Genomic DNA, 12,426 nt, shown 5'->3' with positions numbered 1-12,426 from the left:
CCAGTGCCAGTTCATGTAAGAGACCCGAGACATAAAAGTCTTCCTGTGTGTGACCCTTCCTCTGTCCATGGCCACTTGGTAGTCTTCCAAGTGCTTGGTTCCCTCTGTGCCTCTCACTCAAACTCTCCAGAAATTCCCCTGCTTGGCAAACAGGCACCCATTGAATATATCTGCAGAATTCAGATGCCACAGGAAATGCAGTGAAATGGTTCCTTCCTTTCCATTTAAAATGGAACAATAACATTTGAAGTGATGCTGCCAGTGTGACATCCCCTGAGACAGCTCTTAATTTACTCCTTCTGTGGAGGACACTTGAGTGAATAACCCCACCAAGAAGGACAGGGAGGCACTGCCTTTGCCCTGAGCACAGGGACAAGGAGCTATTCTTGCAGGGCTGAATTTGTGGTCCACAGCACATGAGCTCAGCTCTACGCCTGCCCAGGGCTCTTTTTAGGAGAGACTTGATTCAGTGGTATGTCCTGCTGCCCTGAAGTTTACACCGTGACACAGGATTGGGAGAAAAAGAAAGCTCTGGATTTAAAGTGACTGAGAGAAGAAGGAGAGAAGGAGCAAGGAGAAGGGGAGGGTGGCAGCTGGATATGGCTGGCTTGCTTCAGAAAGCTCATGGTGGATTTGAGATTCTGCCCCCTCCCCCCCTTCCACCACTCCCGTGATTTCTGGGAACATTCCTCCAGGCTTTGATCTGCATTCCCAATACACTCCAAGTTGGAACAAACTCATGGTTTACCACCATATGGTTGCTGCTGTTCAGTTACCACAGGCTCAACCCTCCTGTATCTTGGGCTTCTTGGTCATGCTACAACTTCCATGGCATGCCCGAAGGCTGTGCTGGGCAAGATCGCTCATGTCAGGTGCTCAGGCAGCTTGGTGATGCTCTTATCACTCACATTAGGAGGCAGGAACGTTGCCCATTGGCAGGACAGGACAAACATGTGTGTCCATATCCCAGTGAAATTCTCCCCTTGCCAAACTTTTATTGAGCGTGTCGGCCGCCCCTTTGATCTCCTGCTCGGGTTGGTTTCTCAAGCACTCACACTCTCGAGGCAGTGTGCCCAGACACTCCATGCTCCCGCCTAAACAGTGTCATCACGCCAAGCCTGGGCCTTCCCTGGGGCACACAGGGGACCACAGGCCTCCTGTCATGCCTGAGTTTGTTCTTGTGCTGGTGCAAAGCAGGAATGAAGCCAATTAAGTCAACAAGTGAAAACATGGTACATTTGAGAAAAGGGCCAGGCCTGGACTCTTCCTTCTCACACAGGAATCTGCAGCTGGTCCTAGGCTGGTATCTCCCGAAGATGCCTCTAATGTGGTCTTTGCTGTCTCACTGCATCCCTGAGGAGAAGACTGTGCCTGTTTCTAGCTCTGCTTGCTGTACCCCCCTCGAATGCCTGTTCCAACTCGGTAGATTGATCGCATTTGTTCTTTTGTTTATGGTCCTCAAGCCAGTTTTCAACCCACACAAATGTTCAAATGCAAGCCAGTTTGGATTCACTTGCCAAGTATTACTAGTAAGACACAGCTCCTTCATGAACAGGACACTGAACCCCTTCACTCCATCTCTCTGTATCATAAACTGCAAAGGTGTTCAGTTTCTTCCCTCCAAACCTTCAGAGCAGTTTTGACTTTTGACTCTACTTTTGGTGGCCCATTTGGGGTACCCCAGAACAGAGTTAGTCACATGGAAAGCAGTTTTCAGGAAAACTGGGACTAGCTATCGCAACTAGCAAGGATTTTTCAGTTGCTGAACATTCCCCCTGGTCTAAATGGAGTGGAAATAGAATGGAAATCTCTAAATTTTCAAAACATTTCGAATTCGATTTGGGCAGCTGCAATATCTTGGCCTCATTGGTCAGTGTTCATGATAGACAGTCCCTTAGAAGCCCTTCTCTCCTGTCCCCAGCTGCACCTTAGCCAGTGCTAAGGACAGTCCTCACACTGTGCACAGGGATGACCTTTGGAAGGCTTCATCAGAGCAATTATCCTTTAACTCTCTCTGAGCTTTTGCTCACCCACTGAACTGATGAGCAGCATCATCCTCTGCCAAGGACTGGTGCCAGTCAGGGGGACAGAAAGTCCTGGGTGAAGCAGAGCTGGTCTCCTTGTTGCCAGCGAGTTGTACCCTGGTGCCTTCTCTGCACGAGAGCTGTGCAGAACCCTGGGGGAACCACAGAGGCCAAGAATTCAGAGCTGCAGCTCTTTAGCTACGGCCACCTGGAAATGCAGGGCTGTGCCAGGCAAGGTGACTACCAAGGGAGTAGTCAGTGATTCTACCCCCAAATCTCAGCATGGCAAAGCAAGGTCATGGCCCCACAAACGTTTATGTCTCCATAAGAAGCCTCTCCTGCCTGATGTGTCATGGAAACCCACCAAAGCTGCTGTCTCAGGGATCCCCTACTTCAGACGTTACTACTCTGCTCCAGAAACAGCTTCTCGCCACAGTGCCAGCACCCATGGGCATTGCCCAGAAATGCCAGCCCCCCTTCCAGGGAAGAGCTGTGGCTCCCGAAGGAAGCTTGCCCCACTGCCAGCACCACTGCAAGAGTGACATTGCCTTGGAGTGAGACCCTGTGCTGGACAACCCTCCCAGAGTGGATGTTCCAGATACCTGGGGGCTGATGATGGGGGCAGGGTGCTCTAACAGCAGCCAAGGGCACCCCAGAACAGCGCTGGTGCCCCGTAAGCTGAGATGACACCACAGGCCTCTGGACCCACATGGGGAGAGGAGTGAGAAGGGGGTTCCCTCGCAGGTGCAAGGAAGGAGAAAAGGGCTGCTGCATTCACATTGCCAGCACACGTGCCTGCATTTTATTTCATTGTGCTTTTGTGCTGTTCCTTGGTCCCCCAGCCTGGCAGAGGAGGCCAGAGCGGGTGCTGAGCACGCGGTGCTGAGCCGGCTGCGCTGCCCCCACGGCACTCCCCGTGACGGTGAGTCCCTCTGCCCTCGGGGCCCGAGAAGAGGCAGGTGAAAGAGCCAGTGGCTGGGAAGGGGTCTGATCTTGCCGCTGTGCCCCGAAGCAGGAGGTGAATGGCAATGAACACCTGCCTTTGGCTGCAGTTTCTCTTCTTGGCACCGAGCACTCGTACTTGGATTCAAAGCACGGTAACAAAGCCCTTGCCGGCGAACACATTTCAACATGTTATTATTCCCAGGCTGGCTTTCAAGATCTCTTTCTATTCCTTCTGTACTGATTGCTCTTGTTTCTCTTGGCTCCCAGCTCTGGCTTTTCAGGCTTCATTAACTGGAATTTATTAGCAACTTTAAACAATCTTCCTGCTGCCAAAAAGAGAGAAAGAAAAGAAGAAGGAAAAAAAGGAAAGAAACAAAGAGGAGACATACGAAACTCTGGGCTGCTCCCTGCCTGTGTGAGGCCCAGCTCTGAACACCTCTGTTTCTGCAGGTTTTCGTTGGAGAGAAAGTCTGGTGAGTGCCTGGGCTGGGGCTGTGCCTGCTCACACAGCCTCTCCTGAGTCTGGAGATGGAGGCTGGGGGGGCTAGAGGGGGCACGGCCACTGAGGGACCCTCGGCCATTGCCTCTTTGAAGACAGCTGCACCTGGAGAATCTGCTCTCTGGGCATCCCCCGAGCAGGAGAAATAATTGCACTCACAGCACCTTCCTGAGCAGCTCTCAGTAAAAACAAATGGCCAGCAGGGCACACCTGAGGGCCTGTTCTTGCTGGACAGATGAGGCACCGGCAGCGAAAATAACTTTACCCAGACCACACAGGGAGTGAGCTGGAGCAGTCCCTGCACCCTCATGTGTGCCCTAACCACAGCATCCCCTCTGATCCCCTGGGGACACGTTGGGTGTCCAGTGCAGAAATGCCCTGTGGGGCACAACCCGGCTGGGGGTCATGGGTGCCTTGGGTGATTGCTCAGCTGTCCTCAGGACCCTCAGGTGCCACCCTGCATTTTCCTCACAGGCCTCCACCCCGTGTGGGTGTGTGTTTGATTGATTTGTGTGATTGATCTACTCAGGGCTCAAGTGGGCCCAGCAACCTGGATTTGCAGGGCTCCACAGCAGTGGAACCAGGCACATTTGCCCTTGTTGCCCATGGGACAAATGTGCTTCATCCACCCATTTTTGCAGCTGTCTTCCCCTTTCTCATTATTCCTTTTCCTCGGCTGAATCCCAGCTCCATGCACAAGCTCAGCCATGAGTCCAGCTGATCTCTGACTTCTGTGAAACTTCATTTTGGTGAGGAGCCTGGGGTGACGCTAAAGTAGAGGAACAGAAAGCGGAGGAATCGCGAAAGGTGTGAAACACCAGCTCTCCTCTACGGGACCCTGGGCTGCTGGGGTAAATCTAATGAGAGAGAAGATTGAATCAGAGAATCATGGGTGAGAGCAGGAGGGGAGAACTGTGAGGAGGAGCCAGAGGAACCTGGGCTTTCTCTGACTGTTGAAGAAGATAAGGGATATGGATCAAGGACAAGGGGTCTCAAGAGTTCTTGGGATGTTTCTGAACATTAGATAATTTCATAGACTCTTGAAAAGGAGATTTGAAAATCTGTGTTTAAATTGGCAATTTTTTTGCTGAGGAACCTCTGATTTTTTTCATAAGGCTCAAGCACCTAAGGCATCTTTGGCAATTAAGCAAATATAATTTGAAATACCATTTTCTTTTAGGGGTTTATCCAGGGTAAAAGACTAAATGTTAAGAAGTAACCTGAAGATGAAATTATTTTCTCTCTCAGGTTAAAAGAAATTTTGGGGGTTGACCCAAGCCCCAGAACATCCATTTTGGTTCACCTTGAACTGAATTTTGTAAATTTTGCCTTCGATTGCTCCAGCCTGTTACTCACCTGGTTTATCCAGCGTGTAATAGGGAATGTAAGACTGTAGATATTAAACTATTAGGGAGCATCCAAAGGAGGGTAGTGAAGATGGTGAAGGGCCTTGAGGGGAAGCTGTGTGAGGAGCAGCTGAGGGCACTTGTTCTGTTCAGCCCCTGGAGAGGGAGATGAGTGGCAGGCACTGATCTGTGATCACTGACAGGACCCAAGGGATTGGCCTGATATTGTGTCAGGGGATGGAATTGGCCATGGCCCCAAGTCTGACAGAGCTCAAAAAGCATTTGGACAACGTGGTTGGGACCAAGGTGTGACTCTTGGGGATGGTGCTGTCCAGGGCTGGGAGTTGGACTTGATGATCTTTGTGGGTCCCTTCCAACTCAGACTATTCTGTGACTTTGTGACTCTGTGTAGAAGGCAGGCTGTGGCCATAATGCCACCCAAAATCCCTGGGGGTGGGGAACCTGCCCAAGGCTTTCCATCTAACTGAAGACAGGCCCTTGCAGCAAGGATGAGCTGCAGCAGAGTCCTGTTCATTGTCAGTACTTCCCCGCCTGCAGGGGGACAGGCAGGAGGGCAGGCAGGCAGGTCTTCCTCCTCCCCAGGAGACATAACACTGGGATACCTGGATTTGGGATACCTGGGCTGTCCCTCACTGCTCAGCAGGGGTTTCTGCACTTCACTCACTTGGCATGTCCCAGCATGGGCAGCTCTGCCATGGGGATGAAGACAAAGGGCTCGGTCTCGTGTCACCCTGGCAGACACTGGGAATGTGTCCCAGGTAGATGAAATCAGCCGAGATCTGAGCTGTGAAACCTGAACAAACTTCCCTTGAGGATGTCTAAACAAGCAGGGTTTGTTTGCTTGACTCTTATGCGTGTCCTGGCACAGAGGGTGATCCCAGCCTGAATGTCATGGTGCTGATGTAATGTTATGGGATGAAAATTTGGTGAAGATACAAATGAAAAGAGCAGGGAAAATGCCAGGCAAGTTGCATTATTGGTCAATGACAGCCCTATGAATGCTGTACAAACTGTCCCTGTCTAGCTGTTGTTCTTGCTGAAAGAATAATTTTTAATTTGACATAATATATAAAATCTTTCCTTGCTTGATTTCATATAAACTACTTGATTTCCACAAATAGGATTACTATCTTACTGCTATCAAATTCAAGCAGGCACTTTGCTATGCATAGATATATGATGCTGCAATTTGCATTTCTTCCCCTAACTGTGATTTTAGGCCTTTCCAAAGGGGGACTCGTGACACACTGAACCTCCAGCAAAATCTTATCGAGCAACTTCCAATTATTTTTTTTCAGATTTTCCTCTTTAAGTTTTTCCCCTTTGCCTGTTTCATTCATAATTATTTTTGGCTGTGGGAAGCTGGCTCTTTTGGAACCTATGAATATTTATTCGTTGCTGGTTGAGACTGCTCTGTTTGTACATGATGTAATCCAGACATGGTTGCTTGCAGCAAGACAACTGCTAATTGTACCCGGCAGAGTCTGGTCTGTGTGTGTGAAAAGCCTCAGCACCCCCAGTGAAGGTGCTGGGTGTCCACACTCGAACATGGATGTTGATAAAATGAAAAGAGAGGGGCTTCAAGATGGGAGCAAAGTGGTGAAGAGCCCACTTTCTGTGGGCAGCTCTGGCTCCAAACAGATAAAAAAACCAAAAAACAGATCAAAAAGCCAAAACAGGATCAAAAACTCCTCCATGTCAGCCTGTCCATTGCTGCTGGGGAGGGAGGCTTGGGTGGCTGGGGTCTTTACAACTCTAATGAATTCAAAATACAGACAGATGATGATCAGTTACAAGATCATTTGAGATAAAAAAATCCTATAATGTAAAATCACAGAATCCTGCAATGATTTGGATTTGGAGGGACCTTAAAGCTCAGCTCATTCCACCCCTTGCCATGGGCAGGGACACCTTCCACTATCCCAGGTTTCTCCAAGCCCTGTCCAGCCTGGCCTTGGACACTTTCGGGGATGGGGCAGCCACAGCTGCTCTGGGGAGCCTGTGCCAAGGCCTCAGCACCCTCGCAGGGTGTTAGGGTGATGTCTGTAATTGTGACATTTTGGAAAATACCGTTTATGAAATGCCAGTGTTGTGCCTCGTGGCGGCAGCAAGATCTGATTCAGAGAAGTGAAAGTGTTTCATTTAGGCAGATTAAGTTGCAGTAACTGTTATACACACAGTAAGTTTACAACACACATCAAATGCAGCATTAATATTAGTATTTCATGAACGCAATAACAGTGTTTTGAAGAAATTGTGTTTTCCAACAGAAATGTTGTGTTGAAAGTGCCAACAGCATGAGAATAACACCTGGAGGTATTTCTCATGGTCAAGTGGAGTAAGACCATACAGGTGCAATTTACTCATGCAGAAATGGTCAACCTCAACATTCTGCCCCCTGGGCTCCCGTTTTTGGGGCTCACAAAGGATTCCAGTGGTTTCTTGTGCTGCTGGTTAATCTTCACATTTTCAGAAGTGGGGCCACTCCTTCACTGACACACAGCCACATGCTGATCCCCAGGACTGAGATTGCTGCTGTGTCTGAGTGTGTCTGCTTAGACCTGAGTGCCCACTGGTGCGTGGTGGGACACCTCAGCCTCTGGGGAAAACTTTTTGGACTTCAGTTTTCCAGGGTGGGTTCCATCCGAAGCACCCGGGGTTAATGTGTCTCTGGGTTGCAGGAGGCTGTGAGGGGGACCCTGTCTGCTGAAGGGTGAATGAAACTCTCTGTTTGCTGGCTCTGCTCCAGGGTACGGTGTTGATTTTTGAATGGGAGATTAGGTCCTCTTTTATTTTGGCTTTTGGCACACGCATCACCTCAGCCTGGAGGTGACGATCTCAGTGAAAGCCCTAAGCTGGAGCAGCAAATAAACCCTGTCCCAGCACGCAGTCTGCTTCCCTCTCTGCCTGCAGCTGCAGGAACAGCCCTGGAGGCTGTGGGCAGCGCTACAGGACCCTCTGAAGCGTCCCCGCAGCACCCCGACCATCCCCTGCCCCGTACTCACAGCTCCTCCAGGAAGCGCAGGTGTCGGAGCGCGCCGGGCTGCAGCTGGCTGATGTTGTTCATGCTCAGGTCTCTGGCAGGAAGGAAAGACAGAGGTTTCTGATCAGTCATGCAGTGGTTTGCATGGAATAAACCTCAGTGCCAGGCTCTGTGTCCCCTCTCTGCTAAGTGAGAGGGTGAGAAGTCTCTGCAAACAGCATTTCAGCATTGATGTCTGATCACAGCCCAGGCTCTGCCCGCTGAGGGATGGAGTGGCCAGAGAGAGCTGGCTCCTTCAGGGTGGTCTGCCTGGGATTCTCCAAGTTATGGAGCGAGTTAGGGCATTTCCCAACTGCACAAGCAGTATTGCTGTCTCACAGTTTTTGGAGAGTGAACAGGAAGCCCCGTGACACTGGAATAGGACAGTTTGCCCTTGGGCCCAAGAGATCTCTCTGTCACCATGGTCACGCCAGCCCCCACAGGGAGCTTTTCCAGTGTGTGGACAGACATCTGCTTTTGAGGAGACAGCAGCCCATGAGAGAAGGGGTACATCCCACTGGACTGGCTTTCTCTATGCTGTACAAACAAGAGAACCACACTGAGGGGCAGAGGTTGGCCCTGTGGCTGACAAACTGAGGTTAGCAGGTGGAAGGAACCTGGCTGATTGTGCTTGTCCCACTCTGCCATCTCCAGCTAGAGGCTCATCTCCTCTGCCCAGGCTCCAATAGAGCCTCTGGAGGAGGCTGTGCTGGTACCCAGAGGGTTCAGGGTGAGTCGGAAGCCCTTTGCACTTTACAGAGTCACCGTGAGCTGCCCGTGCAGAGCTCTCCTCATCCCAGGGCACGGGAGTAGCTGAGTCTGTCCCAAGCGATTCAATCCACAAGCCGGTGTTTGGAAAAAACAAGGATGTTTCCAGGCTCCAAGGCTTTTCTTGGGGTCTGACACCTGATAGCGGTAACCCTGCCCTCTTGTGCAGCTGCACATGGAGAAACCCATGCTGCTTACCCCGGCCTAGACCAGGCTGTGTCCAGGTGAGCAAGGCAGCATTGACCTTTAAAGCTAAGAGGTGAGATGAGGCGGAATTAAAAGCTGGTGTGGTTAAAACCAATGGGAATAGACGGGGCATAGCCCCCACTGAGCAAAGCAACCCTGGGCAGTGTCATCTGGGGTGCTGGAGAGTTCTGTGTGAGGCAGAAGGGGCTGCTCTTTGTCACTGCACAGACAAGGCACAGCTCAGCTCCTGGGAGCTTGGACCGAACAGCAGAGACTGATGGGTGTGATGGGAAAATGAGGACAAACAACAACAAAACAAAGGCAATTTATTTGCTCTTTCCTTCTGCAAACCTCACAGACCTGTGAGCCTAAGGAAGGACATTCCCTGTCCTCCCAGTGTCACTGGGAATGTCTTGGCACTGGAAGGAGGCTGGTGCCAGGGACAAGGACAGAAGCATGAAGGAGAAAAGATGCTCAGGAGAACCCAACAACACAAGAGGGACCTCTCTGAGTTGTTCCATCTGCTCAGAGCATCTGAGATCCTATAGGTCACATATCAAATGATCTGGAGCATCTCAACTGGCTTTGGGCTCTGGATAGGAAATTGCTTCGCTGAAAAATGAATTCATTGAAAAATTTACTGAGATCCATCCCTTTGTATTCCTCAGTAAAAAAAAAATGCCTGAGGGGGCATTGGTTTCTACATTTTGATAATTTTCCACAAAAAACCCCAAACCACCATGTTCTAACCAGCTCTCTTTGGCATTGGTGGAGGCAGGTGGCACATCAGGAAGGTTGGAAGCTGTCTTTGTGTGTTCTCTGGAGAGGTGTCCTGTGACAAAACCACACGCTTCCGTGAGCCCTTTTGAAAATACTCCTGGAGAAGTTTCCTTTTTTCTTTATAACTTTCTCCTCTCCAAAGAAGTAGTAGAAAACTCACCAAAAATCTATGAGGATTCAAAATTTTGTTTTCAGAATGAGTGCAAAAAGAAAATTATTGCCTGCACTGTTCTGTGTGCAATGCTGCATTCTAGATTTTGGTGATCCTGGGATACAAGGGTTAAAATATAATTTTGCGCTGCTTCTATTTTTATTTTTAAACCCCCAAGGGCAGTTGCTATTTAGCACCCATTAAAACATCTTTTTTTCCTACATCAAAGTGTCTCCTGTTTGTGTTGTAATGAATCTGTCTGATGTTTTGACATGCTGTGGAACAATGTGAAAAAAACGAAAAATAATGTAAAATGAAAGACTGTGAAAGAAAACACGGACCTGAAACATCCACGCTCTCCTTGAAACTGTGAGGCATAGTCCTTAAGTTGCCTTCTGTTGGCAGTGTAGAGAATACCCCTTGCTTGCTGCAGGAGCCACTTTCCAAGACCCATGGAAGTGCCTTTTGTGTGCCCAGGTGCTCCCCAGGTGTGATGGGGACAGTTTGGACACCTGGGTGGGTGGTGGCTGCAGGGATGTGCAGAGCCCAGCACCAGTCCCAGACTGCAGCAGGGCTGAGGTGGCTGAGGAGATGGGAGGTCAAATATCTTTTAGAAACACTGAATGGTTTGGGTTGGAAGGGACCTCAAAGCTCATCTCGTTCCACCCCCTGCCATGGCTGGGACACCTTCCACTAGCCCAGGTTTCTCCAAGCCCCATCCAGCCTGGCCTTGGACACTTCTTTCCTCCTGCCCTGATCCATTACTAAAAGGAACAAAATACGTTGGTTTCTGAAAAAAATCTTCCAAAAGGCAGAGGAGAGATCCCATTATCCCATCACTCTGGCAGCCTCACAGCTCCACAGCTTGTGGCTTTTCTTTAACAGCCCCCTCCCCTCCCTCCCACCCTCCTGCAGCCCTGGGGCTCCTGGCCACGGGCAGGTCTGAGACAAGGGGCTCTCTCCCACCATCTCTTTGGGTAGTGCAGAAAAGCCCAGCCTGTATTTTCAACGTTGTTACATAGAAAAGAATATTTTGAGTAATTTTATTTAAAAGTCACTGATGTTTTGGCTGTTTGAACACTCTGGTGGTTTGCAGTCCTGCAGGACTCAAGCGTCATACATCTACACTGACAACCCTGAAAAAGGGCACCCCAAAAGTGCAAATCCTGGCAGTGGTTTGCCAGCTAATGAACAGCAAGGCAAAGGCTCCAGGGACTCAGTTTTGCCATTAACTCTCCAGTGTGACATCCTGCAGGGACCCCCACCAGCTCCTCCAGAGCAGGGGACATCGCACCCAACCTGGCCAGCATGGAATGTGCAAGGACAAATGGTGTGAAGGAAAAGAACAAATTCCTCCAAGGGCTGGAAATAAACTTCCCAAGCACAGCCCTGGACCCGGTGATTTTTCTAGCCACAAGAGTACGAGATGTTTCTCCACAGGCTGTCCATGCTTGTGTGAAAGCTGAGGCACAGGATTCTTGCCTGAAGTGTTGTGGGAGTAAATATTTGACTTATTACTCATTTAAAGATGTTGTTGACTTGTTGCTGTGTTTTCCCAAGCTCGTGCTTTTCCTCTTAGTAAGGTTTCTTATGTTATGTACATCCCCAGCACATGCAAGGGTGGAAATGCTTCCTGTCAAAGCAATCAGAGAAGCTGTTTATCTCTTCAGTGTTTGGGGGCGGTTACTTCAGTCAGCCACATTTAGTTAATTTAAAAGGAACCCACGGTGTTTGAACCTTGTTGCATTATTTTTTTCTGCAACATCTAGCAAAAGAAATAGGGATCCGTGGACTAAATGGGTTGGGGGCTCCTCTGACCTTTCTCAGCTGTGTCAGTGACTTTGACTTTCCAAGCTAGGGCTCTCTTCTGAATGCCTGAGCATCCAGGGAGGCCAAACAAGTGCTGGGGCACTCATGTCTGTGTATGGCTGTTGGCATTTCCTCTGGAGAAACCATTCCAAAAGTGAGGTCTGTACCAGAGCAGGCAGTACAGAAGTGCACAAAGAATATGATTCAAATCCCAAAGTCCCTTAAACTCTAAAGGAAATTAGAAAGGTAGAGGAAGAAATGGGGTGCTGCAGCTTCACCCAGGCTTGCAGTGTAGGACCTGCAGAGGAACTGTCCAGATTCTTGCCTTTGAGTCCACGATACCACTCAGCAGTGGTGCTCTGGGACAAGCCATCCCTCCCCTGTTCCTCCTTCCCCGGTGACTGGCCTGTCTGCCCTCTCTACACAATATCAAATAAAAGCAGGAATTCTTTTGCTGTCAAATCATCCTTCATGGCTGTGGTCTGGAATGCTGCCAGTAGAGTGAAGTAGTCTACTACTCCCAAAACTGAAACTCTGCTCTCGTATCACCCTGCTTACCTAAGAAGCAATTCCTTTTAATGCCTCTCGAATTAGGTGTAGAAAATACCTCTGCTTTCAAATGGCACTGCACCAAAGCCATCATGGCTATAATTAGTGTGATTTAACTTTCCCCCCTTCCCCAACTAATTCTAAACATTTATCGTAAGCATTTCTAACTTGTACCTGCAGGAAAACTGAGACACAGTTCATGGAAACTGAGCTCATGTGATTCAGCCTCAGACCTTACAACTCCTCTGGCCCTCGAGGGGTTCCTTAAATTATTTGCTTTGATGTCACCTTCTTTCATGAACAACCTTTGATTATTCACTGATTAG

The 12,426-nt window shown here is 49.4% G+C and overlaps 1 protein-coding gene across 1 annotated transcript in view; it reads right to left on the bottom strand.

Annotated features, from left to right (window-relative positions):
• LGR6 (leucine rich repeat containing G protein-coupled receptor 6) overlaps positions 1 to 12,426 on the bottom strand; it is a 147,313-nt gene that overhangs the window by 84,969 nt on the left and 49,918 nt on the right. Inside the window, exon 2 of the mRNA XM_066203761.1 lies at positions 7,841 to 7,912. Within this exon, the coding sequence (XP_066059858.1) occupies positions 7,841 to 7,912 (72 nt within the window). The remainder of the gene's footprint in view (positions 1 to 7,840; positions 7,913 to 12,426) is intronic.

Source organism: Chamaea fasciata, unplaced genomic scaffold (genome assembly GCF_029207755.1).
Source record: "Chamaea fasciata isolate MVZ Bird 193981 ecotype frontalis unplaced genomic scaffold, bChaFas1.0.hap1 SCAF_25, whole genome shotgun sequence".
In the NCBI taxonomy this organism is placed as follows: domain Eukaryota; kingdom Metazoa; phylum Chordata; class Aves; order Passeriformes; family Sylviidae; genus Chamaea; species Chamaea fasciata.
This window is presented reverse-complemented; position numbering and strand designations above follow the sequence as displayed.